At 38.3% G+C, this 17,835-nt stretch overlaps 2 protein-coding genes across 4 annotated transcripts in view; one reads left to right on the forward strand and one right to left on the reverse strand.

The window, feature by feature from the left end:
• Nucleotides 1-4,322, reverse strand: part of PPME1 (protein phosphatase methylesterase 1) — a 68,884-nt gene extending 64,562 nt beyond the window's left edge. The window contains exon 1 of the mRNA XM_082411320.1: nucleotides 3,981-4,322. Within this exon, the coding sequence (XP_082267446.1) occupies nucleotides 3,981-4,081 (101 nt within the window). The 5' untranslated portion in view covers nucleotides 4,082-4,322. The remainder of the gene's footprint in view (nucleotides 1-3,980) is intronic.
• A 161-nt stretch (nucleotides 4,323-4,483) lies between these two features.
• The window catches only part of C2CD3 (C2 domain containing 3 centriole elongation regulator), a 126,845-nt gene continuing 113,493 nt past the window's right edge, over nucleotides 4,484-17,835 (forward strand). For 2 of the 3 annotated variants that reach the window (XM_082411220.1, XM_082411221.1), the window contains exons 1-5: nucleotides 4,484-4,755; nucleotides 7,484-7,753; nucleotides 10,261-10,418; nucleotides 16,444-16,667; nucleotides 17,269-17,516. In XM_082411220.1, the coding sequence (XP_082267346.1) occupies nucleotides 4,701-4,755; nucleotides 7,484-7,753; nucleotides 10,261-10,418; nucleotides 16,444-16,667; nucleotides 17,269-17,516 (955 nt within the window). In that variant the 5' untranslated portion in view covers nucleotides 4,484-4,700. The remainder of the gene's footprint in view (nucleotides 4,756-7,483; nucleotides 7,754-10,260; nucleotides 10,419-16,443; nucleotides 16,668-17,268; nucleotides 17,517-17,835) is intronic. The other variant, XM_082411219.1, reaches the window with a different exon arrangement.

The following is a 17,835-nucleotide window of genomic DNA, read 5'->3' on the forward strand; positions in this document are numbered from 1 at the left end:
CATCAGAAAATCTACAAACAACAAATGCTGGAGAGGGTGTGGGGAAAAGGGAGTCCTCTTGCACTGTTGGTGGGAATGTAAATTGATACAGCCACTATGGAGAACAGTATGGAGGTTCCTTAAAAAACTAAAAATAGAATTACCATATGATCCAGCAATCCCACTACTCAGCATATACCCAGAGAAAACCGTAATTCAAAAAGACACATGCACCCCAATGTTCATTGCAGCACTATTTACCATAGCCAGGTCATGGAAGTAACCTAAATGCCCATTGACAGACGAATGGATAAAGAAGTTGTGGTACATATATACAATGGAATATTACTCAGCCATAAGAAGGAACGAAATTGGGTCATTTGCTGAGACATGGATGGATCTAGAGACTGTCATACAGAGTGAAGTAAGTCAGAAAGAGAAAAACAAATATCGTATATTAACGCATGTATGTGGAACCTAAAAAAATGGTACAGATGAACCAGTTTGCAGGGCAGAAGTTGAGACACAGATGTAGAGAACAAACGTATGGAAACCAAGGTGCGAAAGCCGCGGGGGGGGGGGGGGGGGTGGGGATCGTGGTGTGATGAATTGGGCGATTGGGATTGACATGTATACACTGATGTATATAAAATTGATGACTAATAAGAACCTGTTGTATAAAAAAATAAATAAAATTAAATTAAAAAATTTAAAAAAATAATAAAAAATAAAATAAAAACACCCTCAAGCACACCAGGTGTTATAGACTGAAAGTCTGTGCCCCCCAAAATTCACTTTAAATCCTAATCTCCAATAACCTCTACAGTATTTGAAGGTGGAGGCTTTGGGAGGTGATAAGGTCATGAGGGTGTAGCCTTCATAAATGTGATTAGTACCCTTATAAAAGAGATCTCACAGAGCTCTCTTCTTCCTTCCCACATGTAAGGACACAGTGAGAAGAATGCCATCTATGAACCAAGAAGTGGTCCTCACCAGACACAGAATCTGCTGGTGCCTTGATCTTGGATTTCTCAGCCTCTAGAACTCTTGCAAAAAAAAATATGGTATTTTTGTTATGGCAGCCCTAACAGACTAATATCAGTTGCAAGTAGGGCTCTAAAATCAGAGTAGTTCCAAAAGCTTTAATTAAAAAGTTCAAAACCACTGTTTTGGGTATCATCTACTGGCATCTATCAAGGAACAATAAAACCAGGATTTCAGGCCTTACCCGAGAAATAACGTACATAAAGCTACTATCACAATGCCTGGCACATAGTACTAACTCAAAAAAAAAAAAGAAAAAAAAAGAAAATAAAAAAGTAATTGTTATTATTGCTTTATCCAGCCATACTCTGGAATTACTAAATCCATTTGGAAAAACAAAACTATGGAAACTCAGGAAAAACCAAAAACTCAAAACCACCCTGAATATGCAAACACATCTAAATAAGGTTTACTGAAACTGAAGGCAAGAGATTATGAAAAATAGTTGAAAGAGTAAGTCATATAAGAAACTGTCAAAGGAACAGGTCCAACCTGAGAGTAAGAGATGGACTGGGGAGTGGAAAAGATGGAAAGAGTTAAAAAAAAAAAGCAAGTGAGAAGAAGTTAGAAATAAAGAAGGATGATGTAAAATTGGTAGGAGTGAGACTTCATAAACCAGGACTGACTGAGGAAAAAGGAAGACTGAATCCTAGAGTATTTGCAAAGGAATAAGATATACAGCTCAAATTAAGTACTGCCAACGATAACAACTATGAATCCAAAAAACACAATAGGTCTCAGAGACTCTCTTCCAGCTTTACGATTCTAGGGGAGGAGACAGTCTATATTATCATTAACATTAGGCTTACATGAGGCATGCCTATGTTCCAATAAGGAAGTAGAAAATAAAAATACAGGAAAATAAGCTACTTGAGGACCACATAAAATTCACCAATATATGCTCTTCTCTTCACAGTGCTATAAAGAAGCATTTTTCTAAAGAACTTTATTTTCCAGGATAAGCAGTTAACCTAAATTAAGAGGACCAAAGCATCTATTTAAAGAGGTTAAGTTACTAATAATCTAATCAGTAGATTTTATTTTTTCTTAGTATTTTTCTTCAGTTCTTCATCTTCAGAGAACTTTTGATAAAGTGAGAAGCTAAGCTCTAACTTGTCTGAAGGATATATGGTTATTAAAAAAAAGTATTTTTATATATATTTTAGAGAAGAGTGCTGGAATACTGAAAGATCAAAGTTTAGTTTAAGAAAGGTGGCAACTAAGATACATATCAACAACAAACGTTACATTAATTTTATAGTCCAGGTTAATTTTCCCAAATAATCTCCTATGGATCAGCTTCCAGATCCTCCTTAATCATGTCACAGTCCTACCTTTGTCTTCCAAAGCCAAAACGATCTTCATTTTACCTTACATGTAGGCTTCTACCACCTCTTTGTACTGTGCATCCACTGACCTATCTTCACTTGTCAAGGTTTTCTCAGTTTTCTACTGTGTCTCATAGTCAGGTCTCCACTTCAATTCTTAGTTTCCTTCCCCAGTTTTTCCAACCATTCTCACCACCCCTCTACTCCACTGTTTTAATTTATAGGATTCTCCTTTCTCTTCATTCCTAGGACCTGCTTTCACAGTATTGTATCTCCTATCTAAATCTCCTTTTCGATCAGTTTTTGTACATATTAATCTTCAGAACCTAAGGTATTTCTTCTCTAGTCCTTATCCCAAGAATGTCTACCAACCCATCTCTAGAATCCCAAACACACACTCTTGACTACCACATACCTAAGTATTTTTCCTACCCTTTTTCTCTTTTCAGTCACTAGTCTCCAGAATCCTATCTGATACTACAAATACCCCTCAAAACCAACTGCCTGTTCAATTACCTCTGCCTTCTACTTCTCCCAGGTTCAACTCATTACACTCTCTCTCCTACACCTTAGTATCCCCCAACCTGGCCCAAGCCATTCAGCAACCTAAATTCCAAAAGCCAACACAGCTCCTCCCAATTCCAGTAAACGACGGTTTCCCCCAAAACATTTTAAGTGGCTCCTCTCAGTGCTTCATTAATTGAATCTTATCAGATCAGTACATAGCTTCCACCAGACCTATTTGCCCAGCAAAAATCAATTTCCCAAATCTTCCTCTTCAAGCTTCCCAGACCTTACCTCTGCAGCACGCCATTCACTAGACCCTATTCCTAGTCATTTCTCAATCTCTGGAGCCCATGGTTACTCTCTAAGCCCCTCAGCCCTCTCCCTCCTCACTCCTCCCCTTATTCCCTACCCTCCCTTCTCAGTACATTCTTATCACCCCTAACAGTCTTCTTGGCTGTGTTCTCCATCTTTCCTTAGGCCTGTTCCCCCCACTTTCTCAGTACCCCTTAAGAGACTTAATCTCTAAGTCACTTCCTCACTCCCAGAATCTGCCTCTTACACCCCTAGGAACTCTCTCTAGAACCTTCTGTTCCCTGGTTGTCTTTTCCGCTCCAACCCTGCCTCAGGTGTTCTCTGTTTCCCCCAGCTTTTTTCTATTATCTAGTTCTCAGAAAAACTAGATAAAGATTTACTCTCCCAAATCTTTTCCGAATTCTTCTCCTAATTCCCCTCAACTTTTCTCTCCGTCGTTTCCCATTTCCCTCAACCATCCCTGGCAGATTTCCCCTCCACCTTTGTCACCGCTCTTCTCCCTTTTCTCAAACCTCCTCCACCCCTTCTTCTGGAGGTACCTCCTACATGTCTTAAACTATCCTCTCAGCTTTCTCAATCTTTGCCTCATTCCCTTCTCCCTCCAATACTATTTATCCTCCAATTTCCATTGACTTGGCGCCTCCCCTAGTCCCCAGATCTGCCTTCTACTTCATCTAAACGTCCCCAGGCCGCCGCCAACATTCTCTCCTATCCTTAGCCTCCCTTGACGTGCCGCTCTAAACGCCCAGAGACACCATTCTCCAATGGCCGGGCCCTGGCCTCTAGGGAGAAGGAGTACGGGTTACTTACCCCATTCGCATCTTGGCTCCGCTCTGACTGCTCCCGCTGCCGGGTAGAGGAGGGCGAGGGGGCAGGCGGCCGAGGTGCATGCTCTTCTCGAGGGCCGACATGAAAGGGAGGCCGCAGGCAGTCGAACAGTAGCCGAAGCTTCGTCCCACGCTAAGTGCGGCCCAACCGGTCACACGGCTCGCTCCCCTAACGACGCCCCGTCGCCTTTGGATAGCACCCAGCTACAAGCAGCACCGCCCACCGGCTCCGTAAACTCCACCCCCTCGCCCCAGTGCTTCCACCGGAAGTGCGCACCAGCCTCCACAGAGAGAGCTGGGTAACGGAGTCTCTGTGATCCCTCAGACCCCAAGCGGAGAACTCGACGACCCTCGCCGGAAAGAGAAGCGTTACTGAAGGCAATGCACCCTGGGCAATGGAGTCCTCAAAGGGCTTATCCCTTTGCGCTTGCGCAGCTGGAGGCGACCGCGTCCAACCCCGCAGAGGTAGTATAGCAAAGCATCCTGGGTGTTGTAGTCTATTGGCGGGAAGGAGTCTTGGCGCCTCCCTTTCTCATGGCTTCCTAGAGGCTGTTAAAGGAAGAATCGCTTTCTTCCTGCCTCCCAAGCTGCCCAGCGGCGCCGGTTGCCGGGGAACGCCAGCGCCGTGGGCAGGGATGGCTGGAGGCTACGGCTTAGGTGCTGGGCCCGGAGTTGAGTGGGTGAAGAAGAGCTGGGACTCGTCATGAAACAACGGAAAGCCCAGGGGCCTGTGGGCGGCGGTAGCCGCCAGAAGAGAGGTAATATGAGCGACCAAAGGTTGAAGAAAGCGGAGTTGGGCGGAGTTGGGGGAGCAGGGCGCGAAGCATTCTAGGGAGACCTCCCACAGCCGCCTGTTAAAAGAAAAAAAAAAAAAAAAAAAGAGATTGAGGAGGGAGAATAACCAGGGAATCAGAAGGTTAAAAGAGAGGGCAATTGGCCCTCCCGCGAATGGAAAGGATATAGGGGCTGGAGTAGGGGGCAAAGTGGGTGAATAAATGGGACGAAGTGAGGGCTAAAAGGGGACCCTTCCAGAGGAAGGGAACAAAAAAATTGTAGGAATGTTTTGGTTTTACTTTTTAAAAATTGAGGTATAATTGACATATAACATTATGTTAGTTTCAGGTGTACAACATAATGTTTGTATATATTTCGAAATGATTACCATATGTCTAATTAGCATCCATCACCATACATAGTTACAAACATTTTTTTTTTCTTGTGAAGAGAACTTTTAAGATCTACTTTACAGCAACTTTCAAGTATACAGTACACTATCATTAACTATAGTCACTGTGCTGTACTTTAAATCCCCATGACTTAGGGGTGTTTTTGATAAAAGTTAAATGTGTGGGGATGGGAGGGGGGAGGTATAGCTTTGCAGGTCCACATAGAACTGGAGGAAAAATAAGTTGGAGAGTATGTCAATAATCCTAATAGGCAGGGATCACGTTTTACACATTACTGAATCCCCAAGAGCTAACACGAAGCAGGACTTAGTAAATGTTAATTGAATGACTGAAGCGTGAGACAGTCATGAATCATGAAGGGCTACAGGTGGGAGTAGGGAAAAGATAGTTGTGGAGGAGAGAGGAAGAAAGACTGCGGAGTGACGGTGTGGTAGGGTTGGAGTGGGGTGGCGGGGGTTAGGGCATGAAGATCTCTGAAGGATTTGAGATGATGGAAGAGTGTGTAGCAAGAGGATCTCATCAGGTTAGTCTGCTCAAAAAGAAGCAAGCTTATGAAGAGACCAGGGAAACGTGAGCTGCAGCAAGAACAGTCACCCTGGGAACCCAGGGCAGATCATGAAATGAAATGGAATCTCTATAGGGCTGCCTCAAAACAAAACAAAAACTGGGTGACTGCATTTTATAATATAGGCAAAGAGGTATTAGGAATAATGATAGTGCATTAGGCCACTGGATTGAGGACTGAAGGTGCAGTCTGGGAATAAACCTTATCCAAACTGTTTAAAGATAACTAAGGCAGTTTTGAGGCAATGCCTTTCCTTCCAGGAATGATGGGAGGATATGAAACAGAAGTGTGGAAGTGTTCAGTGCTGGTGCTGCCTATGTCAAACCAGTCAAGCATATTTGGTTGATAGGAGGAAAATCAAAATAGAAATAACGTAAGAATGTCCTTCTCATTATACCACATGCATATACAGTAATACTCATGTATACACCTGTGTGAAATTTTTATATTGAAACTAGTTATCCATAAAGATTATGGTGGGTCTTTTCTTCGCTAAAGAAAGCAGAGAGGCTGTTCACTTTAGAAATCCAAAGAATTAGTTATAGAAATTCCTGATCTGATAGACTCCAGTATATTTTTTTCTTGTGAGGCATGACCACTCCCCAGGGAAAAGTGAGAGGAGTAGAAAGGTGTGTGTAATATTGGAATGACTTCTTAAATCTCCTCTAAGTCATGGTTAGAAGATACCGTGAATAGAAGACAATCAGAGTCATTAAAGGAAAGCTTTATAGAAAGCCATGATTAATTGCCTCATTTACATTTTATTATCTGTCTAAAAGCCATAAATATTATGAACCCAGCACTGTGCTAAAAGATAATGGCATAATCTGAAGATGATAGTTTCTGTCCTCATTGTGTGATATCGGCAGGAAGAAAAGACACAGTTTAAGGTGGTCTTTCTTGAAGTGCTGAGTTGTAAGGTGTAGACTTCATTTGAGAACTGATTGACAGGAGTTGTTGCTGTTTTATGTTTAGTGATGGTTTTAAAGTAAGAGAATTAGGTAAAGATAACATATCTTCAAAACTGTGGGGCTTCCCTGGTGGCGCAGTGGTTGAGAATCTGCCTGCTAATGCAGGGGACACGGGTTCGAGCCCTGGTCTGGGAAGATCCCACATGCCGCAGAGTAACTAGGCCCGTGAGCCACAATTATTGAGCCTGAGCGTCTGGAGCCTGTGCTCCGCAATAAGAGAGGCCACCATAGTGAGAGGCACGCGCACCGCGATGAAAAGTGGCCCCCGCTTGCCGCAACTAGAGAAAGCCCTCGCACAGAAACGAAGACCCAACACAGCCAAAAATAAATAAATTAATTTAAAAACAAAAACAAAAAACTGTAGTCATTGCAATAATCAGAATAACAGTACTTGGAAGAAAAATTTCAACTACTTAATAGGTTTTTTTAAACCTGTATACTGTATCATTGTATTTGTATTTTTCATTTAATATCTTTCAGTTAAAGAGGAGTTTGTATTAGCGTGTCTTAAGTTGGTATGTTCTTTACTTACAATTACCTGAATCAAATCCTGAATACTAACTAGTTGTCAGGGTGGCTTAAGTGACCAGATAGGTTATTCTGTGGTCTGGTTTGCTAGTTACTTCTCATGTATTAGAATAAATAGAATAAGCCTTCTCTCTGTAGAGACTAAAATGTTTGTGTGTTTTCATTCTAAAAGCAGATTATGTGTTTTCTGTATTTAGACTAAATTTCGACTTAGTATTCTTGGATTCCTCCACAGGTTTAAGTGACATTTCTCCATCTACAAGCCTACCACCCCTGGTTGAAGGCCAGCTACGCTGCTTTCTGAAACTTACTGTTAATAAAGTCATATGGAAGATTACAAAGCCTCCTGCTTGTGTACTTGTTCGAGTGAGATGGTGGGGAGAAACATCAGAAGGAACACTCTTTTGTCCCAGGAATGCATTGCAGACCGAACCAAAAGCTGTGAGAACAACTACACGTTATGCTATTCGCTGTGGTCCAAAGCAGTTTACCTCTTACCTAACAGGTATGTTTTTGTCTGATCATTTCACCTGTAGGCCTAATAAGAAGCATGTGATTATGTTGTTAACAATAGGTATTATTGTGTACTTAGTATCTATGGCATTGTTAATTATTGAGGAGTCAAAGAGGTTTTATAATAGCCACCATTATTGAGAGTATACTATGTGCTACCAGTTGATACATATTATTTCTAATCCTTAATAACCCTGCAAGGTAGATATTTTCTCTGTTTTATAGACAATGAAACTGAGGTTCAGAGATAAAATGAATGCTCTATAAGGTTACATAGTTGACAAATGGCAAAACTAGGATTTGAACCCACTTCTCTCTGACACCAAAACTCATGCACTTGGGCTTTCCTGGTGGCGCAGCAGTTGAGAGTCTGCCTGCCAGTGCAGGGGACACGGGCTCGAGCCCTGGTCTGAGAAGATCCCACATGCCGCGGAGCAATTAGGCCCGTGAGCCACAGCTACTGAGCCTGCACGTCTGGAGCCTGTGCTCCGCAACAAGAGAGGCCGCGATAGTGAGAGGCCCGCGCACCGCGATGAAGAGTGGCCCCCGCTTGCCGCAACTAGAGAAAGCCCTCGCGCAGAAACGAAGACCCAACACAGTCAAAAATAAATAAATAAATAAATAAATAATAAAAATGAAGGAATTCCTTTAAAAAAAAAGAGCAGACTAGATTTAAAAAAAAAAAAAAAAAAAACTCATGCACTTGTCACCACACCATGCTTCTTTAAGGAATAACTGTAGTCTCTACTCTGGGACTTACATTATGCTCAAGGAAAGATGATATAGATATAAAATTTACCAATAATACAAGATAATACATCCTAAATACCAAGTGAGTGGTTTAGTGAGTTAATAGTACAGGTTTTCAGAGAAGGGAGGATCCCTCTACTGGAACCAGGAGCCAAAATTGCTTCATTTCTGTTAAAGGAAAGCATTCTAAATGTACTGTGTTATTTCTCTATTCAGGTCAAGTTTTCATATAAACACATTTTGGATGGTGGACTTATCAAATCAATTCAGTTCAAGTCAGTAAAAATTAAGCATTTATCATGTAAATATTGTTGGGCTAAGAATACCGGAGAGCCAGAGGTGAATTAAAGATTAACTTGTCCTTAAGTTTGCATTCTTTCAAGAAGAAAATTTTGAAGACATCAAAATATAAAGAAAAAAAATTCAGTTATTCAAAAAATATGTATTGAACACTTAACATGTGCTAGACGTTGTGCTAGACACTGTGGAGATTACAAAAATGAATCAAAAAATTTAATCAGAATGGTATCTAATTCTAACTAAATGCACAAAGAAGTTTAGTTACAATAGTAGGTAGAAAGTGATAAGAACTTTTAAAAGATACACATAGATATTTCATTAAGAAAATAAATGAGACACGGGTGAGCCTGGCTGTTAGTAAATAACCAACAAATGTTGGTACATTTCCCTTAGTCTATATATGCACGTTATTTTATAGTCTACAAAGCACTTTTACACCTATTAGCTCATAGAATTTTCAGAGAACTTGCATGATTAGGTAAGACAGGGACGGTGATACGTTAAGTAAGTTGCCTAAAGTCATATAACAACCATTAAGCAACTGCCATGTAAGAGGATACTGTGCTATGTGTTTTACTTGCAATACTCCCATTCCTCACACAGCCATGATATAGTTATTATGATGCCTATTTTATAGACAGCTGTGGCTTACACAGAAGTAGCTTGTGAATGTTGGAGCCACAACACAATAACAAATCTTCTAATTGTAAATCCAATACTCCTTTCACTACAGCATTGAACAAAGGGTGAAAGTGAACCACTTTCTCAACTTTGGTAAGAAAATATTCAGAAGTTACACTGTCCTGAAATAATCTCAGATTGCATATGCATGCATTTTATTTCTCCTGCTGTAAATTAGGACCACGAAGGTGTTAAGTCTAAGCAACCAATTGATGAATACAGTTAAGGAGTTTATTTCCATTCCTTTTAGTTCTAAGTGCTCTCGACCTTTCAGTGTTCCAGATATTATTGAGAAATAAGCAGTAAAATACTCCTGAGAGGCAGGGACCAACCCATGCATCTATACAAGAGAAGCCCTTTGTCCAGTTCAAAACTAGAAATGGTGAGAATTTAAAAACTGAGAACTTTTTTATTGTTGCTTTTTTATTTCAAAACTAAAGTCTGAGTCCTTGCCAAATATGTAAAAAATATATATATACTCTCTTAAAGGTATTTTCCTTATCAAATACTTGATATTCTAAATATTTTTATGTAATTTTTTTCTCCATTTGAGGTATTTGTCATTGCTCTTCTCTAAAACTTTGTTGTTCTATTGATCTTGGGTTCACTCTTCCCCACCCCCTGAATGATATGGTAAGTGCATAGTTTATTTGAAAATAAAATGATTTTTTTAAGTAAAAAAATTTTGTAATGTATATTCCTCTTCCCACTTCCAAAAAAAAAAGTAAATGAAAACTGTCTGCCTATGTTGTAATTGTTTCTGATTAGATATGGCTGTGCTGGTGCTGGAAGTAATCACCAAACTTGAACATCTTCCGGTTGGTAGAGTTCAGATCAGTGGACTAGCCCAGCTTTCTCCAACCCATCACATCAATGGATTTTTTACCATTGTTTCACCAACATCTAAGAAACTTGGAGAACTCCAGGTAAAAATATTATAATTCTCTGCTACATAGAATAAAACCTTGGGGGCACAAATAGTTGAGTCTGTTTGTAGAATGGGTAGGTACGTGACTCCCACATACCATGCAAATTCCCACTTCATGCTTTTGTTCATGTTTTTACCCAGACTGTCATGTACTTATTTCCCACTTATCCATATCCTCTTAGTGCTTTGCTGCCCATCTTAAGTTCCAAGAGACCTTCGCAGCTCCTACTGCACTCATTCTTCGCTGTACTCTTTATTAAATTCAGAATAACATGAATTACGTAATCATTGTTCAGTTATAATCCTACATAGTCTCCAAAATTTTGTATTTGTAGTTTCCCTTTAATTTCCCTTCCTTTTAGTTTCTATATTCCCTGGGAGACAGGACAGTGTTTTCTATTTTCTTTGTTTTTCCCACAGCTCCTAACATAGTGCCAAGCAGTAATGGCTTGTTTGACTCATTTAAGTGGTATCTTAAATGAGTCAATAGACTACGATTTTAATATTGTTGAATAAACTGTTTTCATTTTTTTCAGTATTAGAATTGCATCTCCATAACCAGTTGTTGATTGTTCATTCATTGATTCAGCCTACATTTTTTTGATATGCTGTTATGTGCCACTAACTTAAGATACAAAGATAAGAGGTGGGCCTTTCAGTTAGGTTTCCAAAGTCAGGTAGGAGGAAATAGAAGAGAGTAACAAGTAGAACGCAGTGTGATATTGATACACATATACTATAGATACGTACAGGATCATGGGAAAGAACATAGAAGGGTCTCTTTCTGAGGGAGACTCTGGGAGTTCTTCCTAGAGAATTCTGAATATTCAGATCCTTGAGAAATTTATACCTTGTCAAATGTATTCTCAAATATGTATAGAAATTTAAGCAGGTATTTAAGAAAACAGTTCAAAAAAGATGAGGAAAGAACATATAACATTACCAGATGTAAGAACCTATTATAAAACCACAAGCACATAATTGTCAAAGGAAGAGAATAAAGTCCAGAAATAGATTTAACTAAGTAAAAGAACTGAACATTTTCTATATTCTATTTATCATATTTTTATTTATAGTATATTGAAAGATAGTGACACCTTATGGTGGTAACTTCATGGTAAAATGGGACTGGTTTACTCCTCCTTTTCTGATAATGGTACAGATTTGCATCAGACCTGCAAAAACAGTTTGGCATTATGTTTCAAGAGCCATAATAATTATCATATATCATTTACCTCAATAATTCTACCCCTGGGGTCTTATATTAAGGAAATACCATAAAAAGAGAGGAAAGTTATATGCTTCAGACTGGTTATGGAAATGCACTTTTAGTATTGAAAAAATGAAAACAGTCTATTCAATGATATTTAAATTGTCTATTAGTGGAATATTTTGTTTCCATAAAAGATAAAATTATATAGTTATGATTGTGTAGCAACATGGAAAATTATTTTGGATTGATGACAAAAGAGAATTAAAATTATACCCACATATATGCATATGATTAATGACTGGGGAAGAAAAAACAAGGGAAAATAAAAACAGTTGGAGTGTAGAATTCTAGGTAGGTTTTTTTCCCTATATTAAAAAATGAGATATAATTCATATGCCATAAAATTTACCCTTTTAAAGTATACAGTTCAGTAGTTTTTAGTGTATTCACAAGATTGTACAACCATCACGCTAATTCCAGAGCATTTTATCATCCCAAGAAGGAACACTATACCCATTAGTAGTCATTCCCCTTTTTACCTTTCCCCAACCCCTGGCAACCACTAATCTACCTTCTGTCTCTATATATTGTCTATTCTGGACATTTCAAATAAATGATGTAATATAATATGTGACCTTTTGTATCTGGCTTCTTTCACTTGGCATAATGTTTTCAAGGTTCATCCATGTTGTAGCATCAATCAGTACTTTATTCCTTATTATAGCTAAATAATATTCCATTGTATGGGTATATTATAGCACATGTTGTTTATCCATTCTTCAGTTGATGGACATTTGGATTGTTTCCACTTTCTGACTTTTATGAATAATGCTGCTATGAACATTTGCATACAAGTTTTTTGTGAACAGATGCTTTCAGTTCTCTTGGGTGTATACTTAGGCGTAGAATTGTGGTCATATGGTAACTATGTTTAACTTTGAGGAACTACTGGACTGTTTTCTAAGGTGGTGCATCTTTTTTCCCCCCTTATTTAAATGTCAGTTGATACAATAATACTTGTATGTTTTTTATTTAAATGCCATTGTGTTCTTTAGAGAATTGTTTTAATAGAGCCTTGGAGACAGAGGTCAGATTTTGAAAGATTATGGAATAAGTAAATAAGTAGTAATTACAGTGAAGAAGTAGAAATAACAGAGATTTCTTTCTGTTTCCCAGATAAATGGCAGCGAAGAGAGGGAGAGGTAGTGTGACCTAATGGAAATAGCACAAGACTTGGACATGGAAAAACTGGTTATGAAAACATTTCTGGTGTTCATTTGTACTCTCTGAGCTTCAGTATCCTATTTTATAAAATGAAGATAATAACTTTTACCTTACAGCATTGTTGTAGGGATTAAATGATATGAAAAAAATATGAAAGCACTTAACATGGTACTTAGGCACATGACAGGGACATGCCAAATTTACTTGAATTGGAGAGGAAAGTATTGATAGTGGGTAGCAGAATTAAGAAGTTTGTTGCTACTTTAGAAGAGGAGTTGGCAAACTTTGCCCAGTGGACTAAATCTGGCCTTCTAACTAAAAATGGTTTTTATATGTTTAAAGGGTCACTTTAAAAAAGAAGAATGTGCAATAAAGCCTAAAATATTTACCCTCTGCCCCTTTACAGAATGAGTTTGCTGAGCCTTTTTTAGAGTATTAGAGACCTGATTTGTTTTGTAGACCAAGAGAAAAGCAAGTGAAGAAAGATATTGAAAATAAAAGAGGATAATTGAGCAAGTAAGGTTTTGAAGAGAATTAGATGGGAATGAATTTCTATTAAGAACACAACTGATAGGGGTTACCTTTGGAATGGAGGAATTACAACAAGGAGGGAAAGAGGAGAAACATTTTGAGATGGATAACATTGAAGGAGTTCATGCTGATAACTTTTTTAGCAACATTTATTTTTTATTTTTTTGGCCACACCACATTGCTTGTGGGATCTTAGTTCCCCAACCAGGGATTGAACCCCAGGCCCTTGGCAGTGAGAGCACGGAGTCCTAACCACTCGACCGCCAGGGAATTCCCATTAGCAACACTTATTATATGCATGCCTACCAAATGTTAGGCACTACGTGTTTTATTTCATTTAATTTTTTTGTTTTTATTAAATAGAGATAGATATGCAAAAGAATATCTTAGATGTATAAGATATAAAAATAACCATACAGTGAACACCCATTGGCTCCTCAACTAGGTTAAGAAATGTTAATAGGAAAAAAAAAGAAATATTAATAGAATAACGGAAAGAAGCCAGGTTTAGAGATTCATCCGTATTACTTTGTGTATCAGTAATTCCCTTTTGCAGAGTTGTGTTCCATTGTATGGATATTACACAATTTTCATCCATTTGCCTTGGATGAAACCAGGCAGATAGCCTTGCCTTGTTCTTGTTCTTGAGAGGAAAGCATTTGGTCTTTTCACTATTAAATATGTATTAGATGCAGGTTTTTCATAGATGCCCTTTATCATTGAGAAAGTCGAAGTTTTCTGAGAGATTTGATCATAAATGAGTATTGAATTTTATCAAATTCAACTGTTGCTAGAGGTTAGAGGTGAGAAGAGGGCATGACTACAAAGGGAGTTTTTGGGGGGTGATGGAAGTGTTCCATAGCTTAATTATGGTGGTGGTTACATGGATCTAAACATAGATTAAAATTCATAGAAGTGTATATTTACAAAAATGTCCATTTTACTGTATTAAATAATTTTTTTTTTAATGTAGCAGATCAAATGTGATGATAAACAGAAGTTGTCCCTCTACCTCATGTTGGGACGTGGCTGGGGACTTCGCAAACTGGAGCACATACCCTGACTAAAGCCACTAGTCTACTCCAGCTAATTTTTGCCACAATGGGATGGAAACCCAGCATTGCTGGATCTTCTGATTTTTCAAGAGAAGCCAGAAATTCAAATTTTTACATAAAATCTGTTTTCTTAATCACTGTTAAATAATTTTGAAATCTTTTAAAATGCTATATTGACTAGCATTAAGTCTGAAAAATAGACATACTAATATGTTCTCTCCAATATCAGATGTTATAAATGTAGTAGATAATCCCAGAACTCACCATTTTATACTAAAATTTCTTCTTTTTAAATTCCCCTACAAGATACTCTGATCCTTTGGGTCAGGTTCCATGTTTTATTCATCTCTTTGCCCCAGGCAGGTAGCACAGAGCCTGGCACTGAACTAGTATCAACAAATATTTGTTAATTGAACAAAGGAGTTAGGCCAGCACCTATATTTTGATTGTAAGGTGGGTGTGGCAGATAACTGGACTTTCCTTTTCTTTCTCACTGGTAGTAAAGGCCTTTGAGTTGTTTTGGGACTAGTTCAAATTTGCTTAGGGCAAAAGCAAAACTCTGGCCAGCCAGCAGGTTATTGTTAAGGCCAGGGACGCAGCCTTTATTCTCAGTGTCTCCTTTGTTTCTAGAATAAAGTGGCAGTCTTTTGGCAAGTGATGAAAGGCAAGGGACGATTTTCTGACACTTATATTTGGGCAGCCAGGATTTTATGTGATCCTCTTATAGCAGTGACTGCACAAAGTATTTATCCCACTGCATTCCGGTCATTTGTCTTTGTAGAAAATCTTAATGATGAATAGATTTAAAGGACTTTATGCTACCTGGTTCATGAACAAAATTCTCCTCATCAAGACTCAAGTGTGTTTATTGAGTCTGTGCCTTGGCAGTTTCTCCACATAAATTATTCCATTGACCTTCCCAGAGACTTCTTAAAATATTTAACTGCAATCTTTCATTTTTGTCTTAGGCCATTCATCATTATGTGACTCTCTTTGGCTACTTGAACAATTCCTTCTGCTGTCTATGTCATTGTAACTGAACTTTCAACACTGCTCTTCTTTTCTTTTGGAGTACATTCTTCAATTTCTAACGTTTTGCTTTAGGCTCTGTTTTATTTTTTATTCCTACATTAAGCTTTTCTCCATCAGGCTTTTCAGAGACCTGGAAAGCTTTTTAGTAGAGTGCCTGAATTCAGAGGAGTTGGACGATAAAGGAAACTTCAAGTAATTACTTTTCATCTTAATGTTCCTCCCTCTTCACCCTGCCTCATCCCCAGCATAGAACTAGGGCCTTATTTTTCTCAAATAGCTAGCAATAAGGATGCAACAGGTGCTATGTCATTCTTTTATTTTTCAGACCATTAGTCATTATTATGCATACTTGTACACTAAGTGTATTCTTACACTGATTAGTCGACAGAAAAATGAATAAGACAGTTCATGCCTTCAAGGAATTCATAATCTGATCAGGATGACAAATAAACTGGAAGTACAAATACCTCCTTTAAGTCTCTGCTTTTTTTTTTAATCTTCAGATTAGGATAATATACTTTCCTGACAGTTATATCATCACTTCAGCTTCTCTATGTGAGGAACATAGCAGTTTCTGGCCTATTATGAAGTGTTCAATAAATGGTGTTTATATTAATGGATAGATACAAAGTAAGTAGAAACATGAAAAACGGAGTGACCATAACATGTCTGCCTGGACACAAAGAAGTTTTCACAGAGGAAGTAATGCTGGAGGAAATTTGCACATGAAGGCATAAGGGAATGAAATATAAGGTACATTTAGAAAACTCTAAGTAATTGGTATATCCAGGAGAGAGAGATGGAGGAGGGGAACACAGAGATGAGGCTTCTGAGGTAGGCAGGAATCTGAACTAGATCCTATAAGGAACGGGGCCATTAATTTATATTAGAGAGTCTTAAAATTAATCAATGCTATAAAAAAAAAAAAAAAAAAAAAAAACTTCTGATACATTACCTGTCCCTTTCAGGTCTCACTTGCCCTGGAGCCTTTGTCAGAAACTTACGACAGCTACAATCCTCTTCCTACCACTGACATGACAGAAAATGTGCTTTTATCTGAACAAGGATTCAGAGAATATACTGAAGCAGGCAATACTCAGTTTCTGGTTCCATCAAGGCCTCAGAGGATCCCTACCACCAAAATTGATGGAAAAGAGTTAGCAGCCAACAGCAGTAGGTCAACCACTCCAAGGTAATTACTACACCTAATACCAGTCACTGTCTGCTAACTCCCAGTGTACTCATAATTTCCATCTTTCATTTGTGGTTGTGTAAAAGGTTAAAGGTAGTCATTCATTCAGCAAATAAGTATTAAGTACTCACTATGTTCCTGGTCCAGTACCAGGTGCTAAGCATAGAAATTAATAAGACACAATTCCTACTTTTGAAGATTGCTCATGATCTAGTGAGGAGGCCAATATACAGATAAATAAGTATGTCTAAGTCCCATAGAGATGCCATGATAGGTGTACATGAAGGGAAGGAGGGAAAAAGCAGTGTTTTGTGAAATGGAATGAAGTAAGAGAAACAGATTTTGATTTTAAATAATTATCAGGCGTTTGCTTTGTGTCAGGCTCAGCACTGAGCTCTTTATTTCATTGTCTCACTTTAGCCACAACCATACAATGATAGGTAAAACATCTATTATTTATTTAATTTGGGAAATGAAAAACATATTTACAAAGTCTGAGCTACACTGCTGTACACCACTGATCCACTTTCTTTCTCTGACAAAGTAGAATGTTACCATAATGGATAATACACTGCTGAAGTTCTCCTTTATTTTAAAACAGGGGAAAGGACCACTTGTACTTTGCAGAGAACTCTGATACAATAAAGGACTCTTTCTTTGGACTACAGCACCATCTTAATTCAGGACAGAGTTTAGAGTCTATGACTCTGAAAGGCAAAGCCCCACAGAAGCAGATGTCCCTTCTCAACAGTTCTGAATTCCAGCCTCAAATTAGGACAGTTGCCAAGAGTCACAGTGACTCATGCATTCTTTCTTCAAACAACCCTCCTACCAAGGACCTTCTTTTAGGTATGTATATATTTGTGAACTGAGACTAAGCTATATTTATTGGGATTACTCTGCTTATTAGGCAACCTACAAAGAGAACCAAGACTTCTGTTTGAACTAAATAGCCAAATAAAAGTGAGTAATCTTACTAGAATCCAGAATTTCTAACCATTTAAGGGCAGCTCTATTGAACCACTGAGTTTCTTCTAAATAATTACTGGGCACTTATAATTTTAAGTTTAGGGAAGGAACCATTTAAAGTGAACCTGGGTATGGGAGGAAAGCCTTTATCATAGAAAAATATTAGTCCTGATTTTTTCCGAGATAATTCAAAGCAAAT

The sequence above is a fragment of the Balaenoptera physalus genome (genome assembly GCF_965194825.1).
Source record: "Balaenoptera physalus genome assembly, chromosome: 10".
Lineage (NCBI taxonomy): Eukaryota > Metazoa > Chordata > Mammalia > Artiodactyla > Balaenopteridae > Balaenoptera > Balaenoptera physalus.